The sequence below is a fragment of the Anolis sagrei genome, chromosome 1, assembly GCF_037176765.1.
Source record: "Anolis sagrei isolate rAnoSag1 chromosome 1, rAnoSag1.mat, whole genome shotgun sequence".
NCBI classification, from domain to species: Eukaryota; Metazoa; Chordata; class Lepidosauria; order Squamata; family Dactyloidae; genus Anolis; species Anolis sagrei.
In genome coordinates this window covers 245,074,993-245,098,901 of record NC_090021.1, presented here as the reverse complement: position 1 = coordinate 245,098,901, position 23,909 = coordinate 245,074,993, and the positions used below count along the sequence as shown (strand labels likewise).

General features: G+C 39.5%; 1 protein-coding gene across 1 annotated transcript in view; it reads left to right on the top strand.

The window, feature by feature from the left end:
* Nucleotides 1–13,577: 13,577 nt before the first annotated feature.
* Nucleotides 13,578–23,909, top strand: part of TH (tyrosine hydroxylase) — a 33,448-nt gene continuing 23,116 nt past the window's right edge. Inside the window, exons 1-3 of the mRNA XM_060768506.2 lie at nt 13,578–13,711; nt 20,556–20,783; nt 23,543–23,717. Of these exons, the coding sequence (XP_060624489.1) occupies nt 13,622–13,711; nt 20,556–20,783; nt 23,543–23,717 (493 nt within the window). The 5' untranslated portion in view covers nt 13,578–13,621. The remainder of the gene's footprint in view (nt 13,712–20,555; nt 20,784–23,542; nt 23,718–23,909) is intronic.

Here is a 23,909-nt window from a genome sequence, read left to right as displayed (position 1 = left end):
GTCTGACATGGTGGGTGGTCCAGCATTTCTGTGTTCTCAAATAATATGCTGTGTCCAGGTTGGTTCACCAGGTGCTCTTCTATGACTTATCTGGTTGAAGTAGTCTGTAGTGCTTTTCATGTTCCTTGATTTGTTTCGGCATTGCTGCATTTGGTGGTCCCCATGTAGACTTGTCCACCTCTGTATGGTAGCTGGTAAACTACTGCAGAAGTGAGAGGATCCCTCTTGTCCTTTGCTGAATGTAGCATTTGTCGGATTTTCTTAATGGGTCTGTAGATAGTTTGTAGGTTGTGTTTCCTCATCCGCTTCCCTATGCGGTCAATTGTTCCCTTGATGTATGGCAAGAACACTTTTCCTCTCGTGGTTTGTTCTCAGTCTTGCAGCTCTTCTGGTGTCTTTGGTGGAGTATCCATTGGCCTGTAAAGCCCAGGTTAGGTGGTTCAGTTCATCTTGGATGAGGTGGGGTTCGCATTTTCTTTTTGCACGGTCTGCCAAGGCTTTAAAGGTGCTTCTTTTTTTTTAATTTCGGTGATGGTTGGAGTTTTTATGTAAGTATCTATTGGTGTGGGTAGGTTTTCTGTGTGACCCAATTGTTGATCTGGTTTGTGGATGACTAGGGCATCTAGAAAAAGCAGTTTTCCTTCATTTTCTTTTTCCATGGTGAATTAGATATTTGGATGGATGCTGTTAAGTTGGTCCAGGAACCTGTTTAGTTCTTCTCCATGGCTCCAAGTGGTGAAAGCATCATCCACATATCAGAACCATATTGTAGGCTTTTTTGTTGCTGTTTCCAGGGCTTGTTTTTCAAAGTGTTTCATGTAGAAATTTGCTATGACTGAGCTGAGAGGGCTCCCCATAGCTACTCCAACTTTCTGTTCATAGAATTCAGTAGCTGGTGGTGAGGCAATGGTGAAACAGAGCTGTGATGTCTTCTGGGAACTTCTGGTTGATTAGTGCAATGGTGTATGCTCCCAGGACCATGGTAAATAGAGACACCACATCGAAGCTGATCAGTTTGTTGTTGGTATTTAGCTTGAGGTTGCTGATTTTTTCTATGAAGTGGGATGAGTCCTTGATGTAGTGCATAGTGAGCCCAATATGCACTTCATCTTTGCCTCTAATATCCTTCCCTCCAATAAGCAGTCAGGCTTTATTTCCTGAAGTATGGACTCGTTGGAACTTCTCATGGTCTAGCATATGAAGAGCAATATGCCTTGGCAGGTACTCAAGCTCAACAGAAATCTTCTTTTACCAGAATGGCCTTTCAAGCCCCATTCCTTCCCAGTACTCTTCCATCTCTCAAAGATATCATGTGGATACATAAACTCTGGGGACTGTAAATATAATAATATGAGTTTTGCTGTTGCTGGAGATAGCTTAGGAATTGCTGGTTTTGTCTCATTGGCTTTAAGGTGAGAGGTTTTAGTATCTTGGACTTTGAGGTCCAGCTTTCCAGCAATGCTTTGATCTTCTGTATCTGTTGCTGACCCTGCTGCTTCTTTACTCTCTAAGTCTGTATTCAGGAGTCCTTTCGCATTACAAAAGTGTAGCACCCTATTCTACCTCAACTGCCACAGTCGCATCCTTTGGAACTCTGTGAATTAGGGTTTGATAAGATATTGACTGAGAATTCTACATAAAAAGTAAAGTATAGACTTCAGCATCCCTTATCTGAAATACTCCAAAATCCAAAATTGTTCATTTGTGGGGCTGAGATAGTGACATCTTTGCTTTCTGATGGTCCAATTTAGATAAACTTTATTTATGCACATACCATAATTATTAAATATATTGTATAAAATTACCTTCAGGCTTATCACGACACCTCTATTGATGAACTTACCGTACCCTGGGGAACCAGGCTTTATGACAGGACATTTAGCCAAATCCAGTACTTGAAGGGGTTAGAGATGTGAAGAGATACCAGCCAGATATGCCTCTAATGTAAAGAGAAAATCACAGGAAAGTGTTAAAACAACTCTTCCTTACTATCTTTTATAGCCCAAAGAAAAGAAAGACTGACAAAGAAGATAATCCTTGTTTAAATATCACCAGCAACAGCTGAGTCAGTGGGAGCCTAAGACTGAAAATGTCAGGAAGGAATTTAGATTCTCTGAGCAGTTGAGAGCCTGCAATTATCATAAGACACTTATGTAGTCCCTCTTGACCTCCCTTGGCCCAAATGGCATATACCCAAAGGGGAGAAAGGGAGGAAAGAGGAGAACACAAAATGCAAAGAACTGATCACAGAGGGTAAAATGTGTCAAATGTGACCTGAGCCAATGGAGGCAATGTAAGCTACCTTCAGGAAGAAAACTGCCAGACATGGGAATCCAACAGAAGGCATTATCGCAGGGGTACCCAACCGTTTTAGGCCAAGGGTCATCTTTGGTGCTGGCTTGGGACTAGCAGCCACATGTGTCATGCACCAACATGCATAACTCATTCTGCAGGGATTTGGAATTCAACATTATTCATTTTTTTCATTGAAATATGTCTATTCCACCCTATAATGTGCAGTCTTGTACAAGCTTAAACATTTGCTGGAGGACCTAGGAATTCCTAGAGATAACATTTTAATAAAATCCATGAATAATCAAATTCACAAAAGTCAACCCTGTCTGCGTAGTCATCAGCCTATCAGTTCTGGTTTTGCTTTCCCTACTTAAAAACAGTGGCAGTGAAATGTGAATCTACTGCACTCCTGACAAATGACCACCCCAACTCTGTTTAAAAAGTCTCCAGGGAAGGAGACAGCTCTCACCATCAGGGAGGTCTCACTAATATTCAGGTGAAATCTCTTTTCCTGCCATTTGAATCTATTGCTCCATGCTGTAGTCTCTGGAATAGCAGAAAATAAACTTGTTCCATCGTCCATAAGACATCACCTCCCAGCCTTGTCCCTGGTGCTCCCCTGTGGAATTCATATTTTCAATGATCAGAGGTTTCGGTCCATCAAGTGTGTATCGCTGTCAAGGTGTTTACATCCACATCCAATTCAACTGATAATAATATAACACCTCAGTAATATCCTCTCATTGTTATGCATAACTATGACAAATCTTTATTTGAAATGATGACATTTCAATCAGTTCAGATCTTTGAGCTCAGAAATGAATTTTTCTTGCATCAAGAGAGGTTGGGGAGTTTCTGCCTGAAGCCCACCAAAAATGTCTCCGGAAAGTTGGGATGGACAGCTCATTATTCTTAGCTGACCTAAAATCACTGTCCAAAGAAAGCAGAAATGGAAAAAGGATGACAGGGGTGTGGGAAGAGATTTGTTCATTTTATGGTCGAATGCTTTCATGGCTGGAACCACTTTCTTGATTTTGTTCAAATAATTTTATATTACAGAGGACAAAAAATGTGTGGCAGACAGATGGATAATACACACTGGGGAAAAGAATGGCCTTGCCCTTTTTGGCCTTGCCATTTTTCATTTGCACCTGCAGCTACAGCTAGTTCCTGTTGGTTCTGGTAAGGTTAATCATATGTGCAGCAGTATGCTGTAAACATCTATTCATGGTTTATATTTTGCTTTGGCTTTTCATACACAGCTGCATAATTTTAAAACTCTCATCCCTGCCCAAAATCATTATGGAAATTTCCAATACAGAAGCAGCATGGAAAACAGCAAAAACATTGACCATGCACTGAAGATGTCATATACAAGTTAGGACTGATAAAAACACAGTGTTGTTCTTGTTATGTGCTTCTAAGCTGACTTTGAATTATCATAGGATTTTCTTGCCAAAATTTATTCAGAGGAAACATGTTTTGTTTTCCTCTGGATATAGATTACTGTACATGGTCTTTCTTGGTGGTCTCCCTTCCAAATACATGCCAGAAATGACCCTGTTTAACTTTCAAGAACATTGAGGAACTTAATTCCCCATTCCTTTTCCTAGGCTCCCAAAATATTTCATGAGTGAATAAACTGTTTGGGTGAAACCATGGATATTAACTCTGTGAATAAGGAGTCGATACAGTACTGTTCTAAAATACTGTTTTTGATTGTTGAGACAACTTGTTCCTTCTTCCTCAGTGCAGAATTGCAAGTTGCTCTTTTGGCCTCCCCTCTGAAACCTTCTGGCCTGTTGCTGTCCAGGGTTCTGAACTTCTCTTGGAACAAAACAAATCTTACAACCCCACCTACACTTTTCTCAAACTTGCTAAGCATTTACCTCTTTTCAGTAGCAGTAGTTATGTATGAGTTTCAGCTTCATTAAACAAGCTGAAGTATAAATAAGAGGGAATGATAGGGTATGAATAGTGGAGCAGGGCAAACATATGTGGAAAAAATAGTTTTCTACAATATACTTTGTACAATTTACTTATGAGGTTTTCTATCTGCAGGTTTATTTATTTATTTATTTATTTACTGTGTTTATATACCATCTTTCTCAACCCTGGGGGGACTCAAGGCAGTTCACAACATAATAATGGCAAAAATTCAATGCCAACATACAGTACTCAAAGAAATCAAAATAACGTATTACTACATATAATCACAAACTTAAAATCAATTAAAATCATTAAACATAAGACATGCATACAATTTAAGCATTCAGACTTCCATATCTTGACTGAAAATATGTATTACATTAATTCATGGAATGGTTTTAAAAGCAAGCAAACATCCAGTCTATTGGTCCATTTAGTCTTGCATAATCCATTCTGACTTACTTTAGTTGAGAATTGCTCCAGAGAAAGGATTCTCTTGTTATCAAATTAAACAACAACAACTAGATACACAAGGTATTAAACCTAGAGTTTCTGCATTCAGTCTATGCATGTGTGTGTGCATTACCTGTCAATTTATGATGACCTCATGAATTTCATAAGGTTTTCTTAGGCAATGAATCCTCATAAGTGGTTTTGCTAGCTCCTTCCTCTGAAATATGGCCTACATCCCCGATACCTTTGGTGGTCTCCCATCCAAATACTCACCAGGGCTGACTCTGCTTAGTTTCCAAGATCAGACAGGATCTGGTGCCTTTAGGAAATTTTGGTCTCTAAGTCTATATTTAACACATAATACTGCATGTTGCTCTCTCTTTTATGTCTATCTCCACCACTACTCCAACACAAATGTGGTAGACAAGCAACTGGGAGATAAAGGTATTATAGCTAAAACTGCTTGGAAGAGAAAGAGTGAAACAGTCCAATTCATACAATTAAACTGACAAAGCTCATGAAGCCACTTCTTGGTTAAAAGAAAAAGGTTTAAACAAAAAAACCTATGTTTATTTGCAGTGGAAAACACAGATGATGTCACAGGCCAATTGACTTTAATGAGGCATACGTAGTTTGCATGATGCAGTAAGCATCCCAGTCTCAGTTTAATGAAAGGCTGTGAAGTTTGTGTAGCAATGTGGATTTTAATTCTATCTTTCCTGTTGTTTCTCAAGTCCAAGAAAGGTTGCCGGTGATGGTAAGATGTAAAGTGTCATTATGGGTTATTAAACTCTATTGCTTTGGGTTTTGTTGATTGGAGCTATAAAACAGGAATGGCACAGTTTTACAGTGAAAGCCAAACTGTGCTATAATTGCTTCAAGTGACAGACTGTAATTATTCAAGATTATAGGAAAGAGAAGTGGGGAGGAGGGGGGGAGAGAAGTGAGGAAGAAGAGATGAAGAGAAGAGACAGAGACAGAGAGAGAGAGAGAGAGAGAGAGAGAGAATGAGGGAGAAAGGATAATCTTCTGGCAAATGAGAGATGTACCACTGGTGTCATTCTGTTTTGATTTTATCCAGTGACATGACTAGAAAGTAGTAGTCATGTTCACAACCTTTACACAAGTTTTGTCGAACAGCACAACAACAACATCCTCAGACTATTTTTACTATTATCCTACCCTTTTGCTAATCTGGGATTTAGGGTAGTTCTATGCTGCCATATAATGCATTATAGAATTACACTAATATGCATGCATCCACACATTGCACACAGGATGATTCAAGTAAGTAACTCCACCCCAGATATAAAAAAACACAGAGGAAAATCCAGATCCTGATGAAGGATCTGTGTCGGGGAAGTGGGGATAATGATCCTGGGTCCCTAAGCGGGACCCCACATTACTGTCTCCACAGCTATTGCTGTCATAACCAACAGTTTGGTGGTTTTAATGCAGCTGCTGTGGAATGCTTGGAAGGGGTTAATATCCCTCCTGTTTGGATCTTGATGTTCAGATCCAATTCCTAAAATCTTGTTTTGTGCTTTAATGAATCCTGGAACTTGGCTGTGTGCTCATTTACTTGAAACCCTGTGTTTGCATGTGGACTGATTTCTTGGCATGACTTCGGGATTGGATAGTTTGAGTGTTTAAGTTATTGCTTTCAGTAAATCTTGTGCTAGCACAATCAGGGTGTTATTTTGGTTAAACTCTGCCTGCATTACTGGCCAGAACCCTAGAACACAACAATTGCAAGTTTTCTGGGTTCAGACAGCCCCCAAACACTCCGCCCCCACAAAACAGAAAACTACCACCACCTAGCAGTGCTCCATTATCTCTACTTCCTGGTTTGCTACCAGTGACTGGACCCAGAAACTTGGGAGCAGGTAAGCACGCTCCCTTCTCCTAAGCTACTTTTCACAGTTAGATGGGACAAACTATGAAGTACAGAGGATGGAGCACCAGTAAGTGGTGATTTTCTGGGTTTTTTTAAAGATCTGAAATGGGGTCTTGGGGGTGGAATTTAGTCCCATTTCCAGTCATGTTGAATTGATTTCAGTATGGCTGGGCTGTGGAGCCACTGTCCCACCTCCAAGGCAGTTTACAGCAACTCTATGTAGCCATAATACAATTCCAAAACAGTATTTTTCATAACGGCTGGAGCAAAAGATTAAAATGTATTTATTTTATTTATTAACTACATTTCTATACCGCTTTTCTCACCCCTTGGGGGACTCAAAGCGGTTTACAACATAATAAATGGCAAATTCAATGGCTCACATATATATAAAATATCACATAAATAAAAAATCAATAACATATAACTGTTAAAACTATAAAAACATCAAAAAATGTTAAAACTATAAAAACATCAAACATAGAGATAAGCATGAAACATGTTATTGCTGCAATTAACAATGTAGACCCCGTCTCTTCCCCCCCCCCCAATTCTCTCTCCATAGCGTTTCAGCCCTTCTTTTTATACCCTACCTTTCCCCACATCCCAACAGACACAAAGTTATTTAGGTACATATTGAATACAAAATGGGAGGAGGGTAAAAAAAGTCCTGGGCCTTCTTGGGGGATGGTAAATGTGATATGAGGTCCTTGGGGTGGGTGGAGGGAGAGTCTTATCTGATGATGGTAGTAGGCTACTGATTGGTTTTGTAAAAGTCCAGAGGAACATGGATTTTATTCGTTGTGGTGTCATAAGTCAGGTGTGAGCCATCACTTGCCAGTAGATTGAGGATGGGGAAGGGCAATGAAGTGCAGCTGCCCCTGAGGAGAGTTGGTGTGTAGGCTGCACCTTCCACTCTGGAGTAGCTGAAATCTCCTGCCCTCCTTTTCACCTCCTCCTTGTTGGCTGTTGGAGGGAGGGGGCAGCAAGGTGTAGTTGCTGCCGAGGTGAGTTGGTGTGTAGGCTGCACCTTCCACTCTGGAGTAGCTGAAGTCTCCTGGCCTCCTTTTCACCTCCTCCTTGCTGGCTGTTGGAGGGAGGGGGCAGCAAGATGTAGTTGCTGCCAAGGAGAGTTGGTGTGTAGGCTGCACCTTCCACTAAAAGGATACAGCTAAAAGAATTCTCATCATACAAAAGTTAAAGATCCATATAATAAACTAGCAGTGGGGTGAAAGGTAGTTCAGAGGATGATAATAAAAAAAACAAAACAACAAATGAATAAATAATACAGCACATTTTCACCATGAGCAACCAGTCCCCAAAAGCCTGCCAAAACAAAAGGATCTTCATTTTGTCTAAAAAAAAGAGAAAGGACTGGGCAAGGATGGGCAGTGTATGACCGCATACAGCCCCTGGACTGTTTAACAATATTAATAAACATTCACACCAAAGTATGAACTAAAATGAAATAGCAAACAAAAGATGGAAGAAAGAAAAGAAGTGACTGACTATGGTAGTAGGGCTGATGGGAATTGCAGCTCAACATCCTCTGGAGAGCTACACAATTTTTGTCTACAAAAGGCAACACATAGGCTCAGCTCTGCCCAGGAGGTATTTTAGTGGCTGCCTGGGAACTGTCCAGAGTCCTGCAAATTTTCTTCTATTTGGCTAACTTCCCAATTTTGCCTCTTTTTTATTGCAGTCTCCTGGTTAAATCTCTATTGGCTCCAGTGAATAAGACATCTGATCTCAACAGACTGCCACAGATTGTTTTCTATTTACATTTAAATCTTTCTACCTAGATATTGTGGCCCTGTTCTAGGTGCTTTCGCTAGCCAGTATAACACCTCCAATGAAAAATAATAATTAGCTATGATAATAAGATTGCAATGTAACTTTAAGACCAGATATGTTTTGCTTTATAATAACAATACTTATAAAATACAGTTTGCTGGTTTTTTATTTACTTATGCCAAAATAAAGCATTAGTCTCTCAAGTGGATATAGATATTTCAACCATATTTCCTATCAAACCCGTAAGATTTTTCTCCAGCAAATTACTCTTATCATCTAGGGTTTTAGAGTTTCAATGTCAAGAAGCCATAGCCAAAAGCTCTGGGTTCAGAGACCAGGAAGCATTTATATTCTTAGTGTGATGATCCCATTCAATTTCATGAACGCTAAGTAGGTTGAATAAATAAAACAGAGAACATGATAGTTTTCCTGCCACCATCTTGGATCTTCCCATCACTGGACAATGAAGTGATGGTGCATTTTCACCATTGCATGCCATCCACAAACCAAGTTCTCCCTTCAGAAAAACACTAGTAGTTATAGAAAACTGTGAGAAAAAAGTGAGGTAATGTGTAAACCAAAGCTTTAGCTGGCTGATTCGCAGATGATGAAACTAATGAAAACTGGCTCCTTAAAAAGACATTTGGGAGGATCCTCAAATCTCATACATCTGCTGTGCTTTTCACCTCACTGAGTTGCAAGGGATATTTGGCTTGGTGAAGCCTACATTTCTGAACTTGCCAGACTGTACATGTTGAATAGCAAGGGATAATCATCATCATATAAGAAGAAGCATATCACACGAGCACAAGCAGAAAGGAACTATACTTATGCTATAACTTTACAGAGTGTGTTTTCTTTGTATTCCAGCATTGATAAATTAAAAAAAAACCCTTCAAACTTAAGAAGGTCAGTGAAGGCATTTAAGGAAGGTCTTATGGGTTTTTTTTTCTTTGCACTGTGTCACAGAAGATCTAAAGGGGGGCATATGCTGCACAAGGCTCAAGGGACAGACTTTTCTTCAGACTTTGCTTTAGTGAGACCATAGACTTTGTGACCGGTGCAATGAGCTGCAATGTCATTTGGGGGTGGGTGGGGGGTTGTGATGGAATTATAGGTGAAATAAGGCCAGGCCATACCTTCCTCAGGTGTCTCTGGCAAGAAACTCTGGGACTGAGCTAGAAAAAGCTGGAGACGGAAAGTTTTCTCCGGGCACATGCTGTCCTTCTCTCCCTCTTAACCTCCCTGGACAACCTTTCCTTTGGCTTCCTTCTATCCTCCAGTCACCTCTTCTGCTTTGCCTGTGGCAGTGAATCCCTGCTTTCAAAACAGCCATTCAAACTGTTAAATCCTAGCCCTAAAATAGGCTTGGCACCTCAGATAGATCTTTCAAACAAAAACTCAGGTTGGATTTCTCATCCCCCAACATAGAAGTCACCAGCTTCATACAATTCTGTCTGATTCACCCCACCTCCTCTCTTTAACACACTGCTCGGATGGTACCCAAAGGATTGCTGCCCTTTATAACTCTGTTCTTTTTATCACCTTTGGTCCTTTGTCTGATCACGGTTTGAATTATTTCCTTTTTTGATCAGTTTAGCTAAGCCAACCCTCAGGGTACTTTTCTATTTTTCCATTTGCTTCTGCAACCACATCAAACACATTCCTTAATTCATATACTCTAGTACCCAAACAGATTTTTTTTCATTCAGATGTTGGGAGAACAAAGTTCTTATTATGACTGAATTGTTCTCTTTTGTGTATAATTCTCCTGAAACTCTTCCTGCTGGCTTGTCTTTCTTTCTTAAGAGGATAACTGCCTGATTATATCACAAAAACCCAAATATTTTTTTCTACACTGATTTTCATTCACACAAAAACCCAAATATTAAGATGGACAGATATCCTCAACTGACACTGACATTAACATTGAGCATGAACAAAAATGGGATACTAAAGTAAGACATCACTTCAATATCTAACCAAAGAGTGGAAAACTACAGATGGCCATTTTTCACATTATGTGAAAACCACTAGACTCCATACATTTTAAAATAATATTTTCAAGATAGGCTCTACAGGCCAATTGATACTCCACCTCAGACATCAGAATTGCTGCAAGACTGAGAACAAGCCATGAGAGTAAAGACAAAGATCCACCCAGAGGAAAAGTGTTCTTGCCATACATCAAGGGAACCACTGACCACATAGGGAAGCTGATGAGGAAACACAACATACAAATTATCTACAGACCCACCAAGAAAATCCAACAAATGCTACGTTCAGCAAGAGGGATCCTCTCACTTCTGCAGGGGTCTGTTGTATACCATGCAGCTGTGGACAAGTCTACATAGGGACCACCAAACGCAGCATCGCCCAAACACGAATCAAGGAACATGAAAGGCACTGCAGACTCCTTCAACCGGAGAAGTCAGCCATAGCAGAGCACCTGATGAACCAACCTGGACACAACATATTATTTGAGAACACAGAAATGCTGGACCACTCCAACAACCACCATGTCAGACTACACAGAGAAGCCATTGAAATCCACAAGCATGTGGACAATTTCAACAGAAAGGAGGAAACCATGAAAATGAACAAAATCTGGCTACCAGTATTAAAAAAACTCTAAAATTAGAACAGCACAACAACAGAGAGGAAACAATCTGGGACATCTAATCACCTCTCAACAAAAGATTGCCCCAGGCACTGCCAGGCCATCAAATGCTAATCAAGGTGGTCAGTTGAAATATTCACACCTAGCTCCAGCAGACAAGAGTCCTTTGTTCCACCCTGGTCATTCCACAGTTATATAAACCCCTTTTCCTAGTTCCAACAGAACTTATTATCTCTGAGGATGCTTGCCATAGATGCAGGCAAAACATCAGGAGAGAATACCTCTAGAACATGGCCATATAGCCTGAAAAAACCTACAACAACCCATTTTCAAGAGTGATTTTTCATCAAAACCTACTCAAAGTTCTGCAAAAGGTCACTAAATCAGATGAAAATTGACTGAAATACAAACAGGAAATGAGTGACATCACTTTCACTTCCATTTTGGGTTATTTGGGATTTTCTGTTTTTGTGAATGGGGGAGAGGCTTGGACTTTGGGAAACAAAACTACTACATTTTGTAGCAGTTTGAGGCTTGTGTGTATAAAACATTCCTTGGAAAAGGTAGATAATTTGAAGAATTGGTGTATGTAAATGCTTAGGAGGGCTTCAGGATCACAGGCTACATTTGGGCATTAATGACCCAAACAGGGCAAAAATACCAGAGCTGCCTGTTACCTGTGATAGACAACTGCCTGTCCTTCTTGTATCTGAAGGGCTGTGAAGGACAAGAAGACCCATTTGCTACATTAACCGTAACTACATTTCCATTGTCTGTACTTTCAACCTATATAACCCGTGAGCTAGCCTTTTATCTATTCCAGTCATTATATATTCTGATCATGGGACATGGGATGTGAGAAACTAACATGGCAACATCTACTTTAATTTTTGCTGGAATAAAAACATTGGTACAGGTGTTTCACATATTGTGGTCACAATACTGGTATTTTAAGTCGTCAAGATACTGACTCTCGAGAAAGAATCTCATCTAATGAAGCAGTCTGCTATCTTTAAAAGTTTACGCCAAATAAAAATTCTACATCCTTTAGGTGCTACAAGACTTTCCATTGTTATGCAAGTAAAGCAATTGCTCTTCCAACATTCTAGAATCCAAATGAGATAACAGTATAGTAAAAGTTACCTAAAAGTTATATGGCTATCTCCTTTTTTTTGTAGATCCACCTTGGTCTTGATTAATGAGATAATCCCAGTCATATGAAGGGTATTCTCACAAAGGCCTGTCATTGTATCATTTCCAACTTTATCTCTATATTGGGAAGAAAAGTCTGAAATGGTGAGCCTGGAATACGTGTGTAGATTCTCAGAGCACTTCATGGGAGCCCATTCGTATAGAGTAGGCTCCAGACTTCAGACATTCTGCCCCAAACCGTGGATGGGTTGCCAAGATCATAACAGTAAAAATTGTCAAGTGAAAGGTGTCAAGTGAATCCTTGAATAAAGAATATAAAAATGAAAGTATTCTGAATTATTACTAACATCACTATTATTATGTAAAATCCAAAGAAGGATGGAACATTGGGGGAAAGATATTTGCCTTGTGTAACTTTTCAATAGAAAACATATTTTTGGTCCCAACAGGAAGAAGAACCAAAAAAAAAAAAAAAAAACAACAGTAGAAAGAAACCAGAGGAACTATTTACAAAAGGCCAATGAGCAAAGGAGGAAGTTATTCACACAGATTGACTCATATTTATATCAGGAAATACAATGTTTGGCGTACTCATTGAATTGCGGCATGCCCCAATGTTTCACTGGATAGGGATTCTTCTTTGGTTCTCTAATTCCAAGCAAGGGTATGGTGCTATTTAATTCCTCTTTTTATAAGTAGGTGTAGGGGCTCCAAAGCACAAATAGGTGTGGGGGATTCAAAGTAGCACACCACTGGTCCTGTATTGCAATCTAATGCACCATTTGCCACATTAATAGACCAGTTGACCTATATCTCCCACTCATTCTTCACATTCACTCTAAGGGCCCTTCCACACAGCCATTTAACCCTGAATATCAAGGCAGAAATCCCACAATATCTGCTTTGAATTGGGTTATCTGAGTTCATACTGCCAAATATTCCAGTTCAAAGCAGATAATGTGGGATTTTATTCAGCTGTGTGGAAGGGGCTTCAGTGCAGATCCAACAGCTTACCACACTCCCTTTTTGTTATCCTTAGAGTACATAACTAGAGCCATAAATTCAAAGGATATGCCACCTATTCCCCTTTTTGACTGTTGTTGTTTGACAGTGTGTTGATTCCCTTATTTACTTCCAGTGTTTGAAAGAATATTCAGCTTGCTGTATAGAACAGGGAACTGCAATAAGATACAGGAGTAGTCTTTCATCTAGCAAAAACTTTGGGGATGCAGGAGAAGAACCGGCAATGGTTTTGCAAGAGCTGGATGCCTGCAATCTTAGCAGCAATTAGATTTAATGGGACACAAGTACTTCTTTCCTCTGCATCTCCTCCCTCCTCCTTTTTTTCTCTCCCTCAGGCTGAAGGGAGGGAGGTGGGCAGAGGGGGATCGGGAAGGGTCTTTGACGTCAAACCTGGCCTATAAAAGCCCAGGAAGAGAAGAGAAATCAAAGCTGATAGCTGAGCCAGGGAACCAGCCAAAATGCCAACCCCAAACTCTTCCAGTGCTTCAGCCAAAGGTTTCCGGCGGGCGGTGTCTGAGATGGACTCCAAGCAAGCAGAAGCCATCATGGTAAGAAACCAGGGGAAAGCCCTCTTGCACTTATTAGTCTAGGCAGTTCAAGCCATAGCACTGATTGTACTGACAGCTCACTGATGGATGGTAAGAACTACGAGTATAACTTTAGAATTTCGATTTAAGGGAGATCTCAAAGACTGGACAAAACTAGTTGTTAAAAGTGATTTTAAAGCCGTGCTTATCATTCATACATAGAGATAATACCACTAAGAGAAAAAGAGAAAAGGGCCACCTGCAAATGCAGAAATTAGATGTTAAAGAAAATATGCTCAAATATGATTAATTAAATGTTAGAGTGTCTTGAGAAGAGTTAGATTCAAATGGCAGAGGGTGGTGTGAGGGGAAATCTTTTACCATTCACTTGAGTTACCATTCAAGTGATTCTTGATTCCTAGCATTAGATTGAGGCTTTGTCTAATGCTAGTCAATAGAAAACTGATGTATTGTCATTTTAATTTATTTTAAATTGAATCAATGGCAATGTGGGGACCAGCAGACAAACATGCTATTACTATGCTATTACAGTGTGGTCCAGTCATTTCTCCCACTGTGCCTGATTCTTTGATCTAGAGCCAAAGACAAAACATATCACATGCAATGATTTTCAACTGATTTAGTTGACCCACATTATTGCCAGTCCCAAGTGTACAGCAATCAAGTGACATATTTGTCTCTCGGTGAATTAGTGAATTGGTGAATTTGAGGCTGAGAACATAGGCTCCTTACTCTGAAACATTCACAAAAAATTCAAGGGGAAGTCAAATGAACAATTCCATCAAGTAATGTTGAAATCTAGAACCACAGCATCACATTATGCAATAAGGTAAATAATATTCCTCTGATTGTTGTTTTTGCCAATAAATGACTGTAAGGAGAAGAAATAAGGACTGAAATCACAGTGCTGAAGGAGCAGCAAAACCTTTCTGTTTCTTCCACAGTTCAGTGACAATTAGCCTTTCCCAATAAAATGGCTTTTTTGACTCCAAGCACTAAAGTGAGAACTTTGCCCCATGCCAGTTAATGAACATTTCTTACATTCCCCTTTTCATTGAATCTATGTGATAATGGGGGCCAACAGGTTAACTGATGCTATGCTGTAATTTTGGTCTGTTCATTTTTTCAACCATGACATTGTTATATCTGAATTTAGTTTAACAGGGAAGCTGATGTTGATGTTAATAACAGCTTGTTTTCTGCTGCTCTGGAGACTAGGACACAAAGCAATGATTTCAAACTACAGGAAAGAAGATACCACCTAAACATTAGGAAGAATTTCCTAACTGTGAGAGTTGCTCAGTAGTGGAACTCTCTACCTTGGAGTGTGGTAGAGTCTCCTTCTTTGGAGGCTTTTAAACAAGCTGGATGGCTATCTGTCAGGGTGTTTTGAATGAGATTTTCTTGCTTCTTGGCAGGGGGTTAGACTGGATGGTCCATGGGGTCTCTTCCAACTCTATGATTCTATGATCAGCAATACAGGTACAGGATGCTCTCTGTATTGTGATGTGTGGGTGGGGGGTGGGGAAATGTTAATGCCCCTTCTTAAATGTTATAGTCCTAATGCTGAGCACTCTATATAGCTGCTGTTTCACAACAAAGACAACACAACCATTACCAACCACAACACGTCATGTAGTTTGAGGTTAGATTACAGGTTTTAGGTGGCAGGGGCCTTTCTATAAAAGTCTCCTAAAAAGTCCCAGTTCTATTGGATTTATATTGACTGCATAATAGCTTGTTGGATGCTTTGTAATACATGAAGGATCTCCTTCCATTGCCAATAAATGGCTGGTTATGTAGAACAATTTTCTACATAACCCCCGATAAAATGAATTGAAGATCCTAATTCTCACAACGGAAAACTCACAACAACCCAGTGATTCTGGCCATGAAAGCCTTTGATCCTAATACCCTTTCCCATAGATGGTCAGTAAAATAAGTCCCTGGAGATTTTACCTTTAGGTAAATACAAAGTGCAGTACTCATGCTTTTGCATGGAGAAATCCCTTCTTGGAAGAAGAGTATACAGTCTGCCCCATTGGTAATAACAAATGTTGCTCCTACATAAGGGCACACCAATGCATGTTTCTAGAAAGGTCAATGGAACCGGATCCCTACATACATGCATGCAACTTAAATTCATACACATTTGTCATCATCTTGCATCACATCAGTGAAAAATACCTTTCTATTACATGGAAGCAACATTTTTATAAGAAATCAAACAGAACCTGCATCTAAATACTGGTAGAATAGATATTCTAAGCAAAAGGTAGATTAAGATTTGTTTTTCTTAAACACCAGGCAGCACAGTATGTCAAATTGTTTGTGAACCCAAAGCAGTTCTCAGTATCATGGAGGAAAGGCTATTCAACAGTGGTAGTAGTGTGAGAGGCTGGGAAAAACCTCAAAATATCACTGGGTTTGCACAAGTTCCTTTTAGGTGACTTTCCGGCTTTAATGACAATTTGTGCTCTCCCATTTTTATCATCCAATTTTTTTGCAAGAATAAGCAATCAGGTAAGCTAAGCAAATGAAATAATGTTATTATGCTTAAATTTAAATGAGATGATTTCACATGCAGTTTGGCTCTCAGTTCAAATTTAGGCAAAAGGGAGATTTCTATTTTATCTGTGTCTTATTTCCTCTCCCTTTTGCCATGTCTTAACCATTGCTATGTACTTCCTAGGATTTTTCTCTTTTTTCCTGTTTCTATTATGGAAAAAGAGATAGTTGTGGACAGGTGTCTAGAGCTACAATAACTAAGTGGCCAACTAAATTTAAATGAATTATCAGCTCATGTACATGTTTTTGTTTTTCCTCCAAGGAATTTAGATAATATAGTTAATGATTCAGTTCTTGTGGGTTTTTTTGGGCTATATGGCCATGTTCTAGAGGCATTTCTCCTGACGTTTGGCCTGCATCTATGGCAAGCATCCTCAGAGGTGAGGTCTGCTGGAGCTGGGAAAAAAGGGGTTTATATATCTGTGGAATCACCCTGGTCATTCCACAGATATATAAACCCCTTTTTTCCCAGCTCCAGCAGACCTCACCTCTGAAGATGCTTGCCATAGATGCAGGCGAAACGTCAGGAGAAATGCCTCTAGAACAGGCATGGGGAACCTTCGGCTCTCCAGGTGTGGTGGACTTCAACTCCCACAATTCCTTGAGGCCAAGGTAAGCCTTTGGGGTGAATGCCGAGCCTCAAGGAATTGTGGGAGTTGAAGTCCACCACACCTGGAGAGCCGAAGGTTCCTGACCCCTGCTCTAGAACATGGTCATATAGCCCGAAAAAACCCACAAGAACTGAGTGATTCCAGCCATGAAAGCCTTCGACAATACATAGTTAATTATTATCTTTACAATGGCTGTGCAATGGCTAGGCATTTTGGGGGAGGTGGAGTTCAACACATTTTTTTGGTTTAATGTGGTCTCTAACATAAACTCTCAAATTCAGTCAAATTACCCATTAAGGGGTGAACCTGTGCTTCTCTGTGCACATTAAAACGAATCTCAGTTGAGGCCTGTGAGAGGCATTATGATCTAGATTTAAAACATCTATGTCAAAATAACCTCTAATAACCTATTAGTTTCAAAATGTATGCCCACTCTATTCCAGCATGAGATTAGATAAATGGACCCATTCAGAATCCCTTGTCACACTGTTAAGAGTTTTAAACTTTGTGAGAGCATTGGCCTTTCATCGAGATTATTTTTGTTAGAGTTCCCAGAAATTGCTAGCCAACTATTGGGGAAATTCTGGATTAGTCCACAAAAATAATGTTACTTTCATCATCCACCCCAAATCAGAACAAGATCATGGCATGGCAGTCATGTTTCATGATTGACAACCACATGGCAATGTTCTTCTCCCATCAAACAGGTATTTTTCAGAGTAGCTGTCATTTAGTGCAAGAGGTTTCCAGTGCCAAACCGAAGCGAGGAATATCTCCTACCGTGATGGGAAGCTGGGAGTATTACAAAATGAAATGGTGAATCACAGTTTTCATGCTGAAATTTATCTCTTGAAATTGCTGCCGCAACTCCAGAAGCAAAGGTTTAACCACTGTGTATTTGTCTTTTCAAATGTAAATATTATTTCACTTGCAGTGAGAAACAGACTTAGAAATGTAGTGGCGGGCAATAATTGTAAAGGTCTGTAGTCCCCTAATGGCATGACCTATAATAAAAAGTTGAAAATCCAATGCAACCAGCTTCTGACTCCCTCTACTTTGCATCACAAGAACTACATTTCAGGTCTATATTTGTCTACATTCTTCCTTTGAGGAACTAAAACATCTCATTGTGAAGGGGAAAAACTCCAGAATGCTACAAGTGGGAAAATAATGAGAAAGAAAGATGATGTTGTTTTGAGTCAGTACAGAACATTATGAAAAATCCTTTCTTTTCATTCTTGTTTAGGAATTAAATAGTCTCTTCTCAAAGGACTGTGGAAATAATTTTAGAAATATATGTGGTAAATGCAGCAGGTTTAAGTGAATGTATATCTGGCTAATATCACCAAGGCATGACAGTTTGTTAATAGGTTTGTTGGTTTGTTTAATTAATTAATTAATTAATTAATGAAACATTGAGAGTATGCTTCAATAGAAAGGAGCAAAAATCTCAAGTAATGATCGTGCTATTAACAGCATGCTTAATAGATAATTTGGCTGGAAATTGAGAAATCATTGTTTCAGACTTCTGGAGATATATTCAAATAGACAAGAGGTGTTGTTGGCATTGAGGCGTGCCCATCCTTAATGTTGATATCAGACTTATACATTTTCTATGCTTTGAAAAACCCATGCAGTGACCAAAAGAGTCAGTGGGAAAAAGTAACTGAGAAACATGCAGGCAACTAACAATATTTTAAACACATTATCTGCCTCTCATCATGTTAGCTCTTTCCAACAACTCACAAAATAAAATCAAATGAAAAGGTCTCAACTTACCTACCAAAATGGGCTTCTTTTCAGGTGTGCCTCCAAAGCAAAAAGGTATGAATTCCTTTTCAAACCACAACCTTGTGAATCTCATTGATAGATTATCCTCCATGTGCAGAGCAGTGAGTTTTAGACTAACCGTGTGATGCCCACAGTGGCTGAATATGTTTGGACTCAGGATTTTTCTCCCTGCATCATACTGGACTGATGTGATAAAGTATTGACAGTGGTATGCTTAAGGAAAAGATCAGCACTGCAAGGATATATTGCTTTGTTTTATTTAAGCTCCCCAGGCAGTTTACAATAATAAGGTTTAAATAAAAATACTCAAATACAAATATACAAAGGGTCACAAACAGATCAATCTGCCCCCCCCCCCCCGATATACGGATCCGAAGCACATTCACCGGAAAGAAAACTGTTTAAATGTGATACACCTTCTATTTGCAAATGTTATCATTTCATTATGTTAGCCTTTGTTCTTACTCCACTTTTCACATCCTTAGTCATAATAGCACAGGTCTGTTCTTCCTGCCTTTGTGAAAAGGGTGATGATAGTGGCATCCCTGAAGTCTGCTGGGAATAGTGCAAATAAATCGTTGCATCTAGTGGCAAAGTTTTGTAAAATGAAAAAGATAATTCCTGCTCTCTTACAACAATGTGCAAAATTCATTTTCCTAAAATTGTATCTAATTTTTATTTAACTTTATTTTATTTTAAATCCCATTTTTTCTTCCTGCACTTGATCCAAGGTGACTCATAACAAATTAAAACATAAATTAAAAGATGTAGAATTTCTTAAATGTTTATTTGGATACTATTGTTTATTCTTTTTCCTAACATTTTATATTTTGCATATCAATTTCTATCATTTGACTCTCAAAGATGCCTTAAACTGGATTGTCCCACTGGCCCATCTAGCTCTTGACAATTGACACTGAGCCTGACCTGAAGATATCTTTCCATAAACATGACTTTCCATAAACAAAGTATGCATTCTACTTTATCCTCCAACACTTCACAGATGAAAACTGAGATATGTGTTGCCAAGCAATACCAGAACATGATTAGAATGGCAAATGTTACCAAAGAAGAAGTAGGAGTGGCTGCAGCAGTTTGCTTTTGCCTGAACCTACTGGGAAGGGTAAGATACTACTGTCTATTCCCTACTGTTCAAGTTAATGGAGTGCAAATTACTTATGCACCTTGAACTCAATAGACAGCAGCTGCAGTAAATTAGGGACAAAAAAGTGGGTGATGGAGAGAAAAACTGGGATATTTTAAAATCAATCGAGAAAGTGGAATGACAGAGGATTAATCAGTACTGTCATTTCAATCTGGAATTGTTGTGCATTACACTTCACCAGTGATCCAGTTGAAACCATAAAAGACTTCAGAAGGCAGCTTGATAGTTGTCTTGAAACATTAAGATGTTAAACTCAGTCAAAGAAGCACAGAAACATCAGTACAACAAGAAAAGCTAGCAGTGCTGAAGGTTAAGTAATTGTTCCATGGAAATGTGCTCCAGGTTTTACCTAGCATGGTTCCCTCTCTAGTGCCTTCTGCCATATCTTCTGCCAAACTATGGTGCCAATCTCCAGGAACAGCCCCATGGACATTGCATTACAGTAATCTAACTATCAGAGATAGGACATTGAAGGTAAGTAATCTTATTTCAACAGTGATTAGACTAGTTCAAGAACTCTCAGACTGAACATAGCTGATAAATATATGAATATATCTCTAATTCATGGTTTTTGAGTATGGTGGTTCTTACAAAATTTGTCTTAGTTCGTCCTTTGTTTATTTTTAGATGTGGAAAGAGATGAAGACTGTTTACTCTGGCTGTTGTGAAATGACAATTACCCCCTCCCTCCTTGTGTTCTTTCTCTCAGTCCCCACAGTTCATTGGGAGACGGCAGAGCCTCATTGAAGATGCCAGAAAGGAGAGAGAGGCTGCTGCTGCTGCCGCCACAGCTGCGGCAGCATCCGCCTCTGAAACAGCTGAACCCACTGAAACAATTGTCTTTGAAGAGAAGGATGGCATGGCCATGTTAAACTTGCTATTCACACTCAAAGGAGCAAAGACTTCCCTGCCATCCCGAGCACTTAAAGTGTTTGAGGTGAGCAAGTGATGTTGTCTTTTTAGCTAAAACCCACGGAACACTTTCCCATGAAAGGAGGTAGCCTAGTTGTTCACATGTTTCTAGATGCCTGACATAAACCCGAAGACCATCAGCCCATCCTCACTAAAGAATTATAGTGTTATTACTCCACTTTAACTACCTGGGTTCCATCTTATGGAATTATAAATTGGTGAGGTGCTAGAATTCTCTAGCTGAGAATTCTAAATGCTTCTTCCTAAACCGCCAATTTAAGGATTCCATGAAATGAAACTTAGTCAGTTTAAGTGGAATAATATTGCTGTACTTCTGCAGGGTGGGCTCTTAGTATTCATGGAGGTTTGGGTCAAGGACCCCTTGTGGATACCAAAATCTGTGGATGCCAAAAATGATATAGTAAAATGGTGTCCCTTATATAAAATTACAAACAACTCAAATGAATTCTGAGGTCCCCCCTGCCTCGAATATTTTTGAATCATGGTTGGTTTCCCCAAACACCTTGCTATTATGGAGCCCCCAGTGGCACTGTGGCAGGACTGAAGACCAACAGGTCGCAGGTTCGAATCTGAGGAGAGCGCGGATGAGCTCCCTCTGTCCGCTCCAGCTCCCCATGTGGGGACATGAGAGAAGCCTCTCACAAGGATGGTAAAACATCAAAAACTTCCTGGCATCCTCTGGGCATTGTCCTTGCAGACACCCAATTCTCTCACACCAGAAGTGACTTGCAGTTTCTCAAGTTGCTCCTGACACAAAAAACCCTTACTATTAGCTCTGATGGAATAGTTGTAGTTCTCATTGTGAAAACTTTAAAAAAAACACACACACAAGATACAGGGAGCCAGAATCAAAAGTGATTTGTTATCAGAGAGCCCCTAATGCTTTCCAAAACTGTGCCTCAGCAGTCAGTGAGTAGGTGGAGGTGCAGGAGTTTGCTGTCTTACGTTACAGTCGATTTAATAATAAGCCTCTACAAAAGAGATACACTGGTGGATCTGTGGGAACAAAGGATGCAGACCACTCCATACTGTATTTAAAACCTTTCAGTGAGATTTACAAGAGTTAAAAATCTCTCTTGGTTTATTCTGAAGAGTGTTTAATGAAAGCAAACACCAATGCATGCCTGGCGTCCACCATGAAAGATTCATTTCCCCGATCCCTCCGGCACTGCAGGTACAAGATATGAAAACAGATGGATGTAATGACATTTACCTCATGATGAAATGGGCTGTGGGGAGGCTGGTTTCACTCTCCTGTTTTACATTACATACAACTCAAGCAAAGGTAATGCAATCAGATCTGTCAGATTAATGTTAAGGTATTGATTGTCGTGGAGGGTCAACGTTCTAGGGATGCATTAGAAAACAGGGTGCTAAATTAAATTTGTTCATGACATTGCCTTCTGTCCTCTTTTGGTCTATCTATTGCAGCCTTCTCCCCTACTGATTCTCAAAACGGAAGCTAGATTAACTCTTTCAGAAATAGAAACACAGCATTCTTTTTTTTTAGTAGAGAAGGTAAAGCTCTGGGATGTCATCAAGAATTTTTCACCGGAGTTAACCAATCCTTTTTAAGAAATAGTCAATAATGAAATGAAGGAAGAGCTACTTTTGAAAATATTCCAGCCACTATGGCATTAGTGGATCCAAGTACCCACAGTTTTACTTACCCATGCTCCAAAGTAATTCTCTCTCTAAAGTGTCTGTGGGCCTCTCTAAATTCTCCAATGTTATGGTATTTTGCAGACCATATATATTCAAATTATATTCTTTATTATCCATGGCTTCAGGCATTCACTGGGTTTTTGGAATGTATCACTTAAAATACAGGGGTTATTCTGTATAACACATTGAAGTCCTCAAGCCAGGTAACAGTGGGGGGGGGGGGGGGGTTCCATCAGTGTAATGAATCCATAGAACAGTGGGGGAAACCGTTCCCCCAGCCCCTCCATCGTCCACATTACCACTTTCCCTATCACACTTCCCCCGCACTGACCCCATTCTAACTAATGAGAATATGGGGAGCCTCTCGTGTTTTCTGGGCTTCATCCTAGGATGTTTCCAGGATGGCGCTAGGATGGAGCTCCTCCACAGCCCATCACATGACACAGGGTTATTTCTGGTGGGGTTCTCTCCTGGAAACATACTAAGACCGAGCTGAAGGCTAATGTGATGATGTCCAATGTCTTGGTAAAGCTGTCTCTCTTTCCATTAATAATAATAATAATAATAATAATAATAATAATAATAATAATAATAATTTTATTTCCTACCCGCCTCCCCTTGTGGCTTGAGGCAGGTTACAGAATAATAAAAACACATTAACATTGTAAAAATACTTCAAATACACATATTAAAATGTATTTCTATAAAAGATACACATTGAAATGTATTTCTATAAAATACATATTAAAATACACAAAACAAAGATTTAAAAAGGACACACGTTTAATAATTATAATTATAATTATAATTATAATTATAATTATAATTATAATTATAATTATAATTATAATTATAATTGCATGGTCATGCAAAACAGCAGCACTGGGAGGATTGGGATTAGATGTTTCCTTGATTTTCTGACTTCTTGTGCAATAAGAAAAAAAAGCTTAGAATAAACCTTGCCTTGTAAATAACCTCTTTATTGAAAGTGTTAGATTTTTCTACAGGCAGTGTTTAATTCAATTTCAGTTGAGGTGTTTTGTTGCTTTATTCTGAGTGATGGCTTCTCTATGTGTCTGTGTGTGTGTGTTTCTCAAGACATTTGAGGCCAAAATACATCACTTAGAAACAAGACCCAGCAAGAAACTGCGAGAGGGGACCATTGATCTGGAATACTTTGTGCGATGTGAACTCCATAGCTCAGACCTGGGCACCCTCATCAGCTCTCTGAAACGGGTCACTGAAGATGTAAGGAGTACAAAAGAAGACAAGAGTAAGAATCTTGTACCTTAGTTCATGATATTTTCTTTTTCCTTCTCCTTTTCTTTATTTTTGCCCTTTCCTTTTCTCTTCTTCATTTCCTGCTAGTCTTTTTTTTCTTTTGGAGAGACATACACCATGACCCATTGCAACCTTTTCACCTCATATGGCCAATCATGTCACCTGGGGGTACAACTGGCTATTT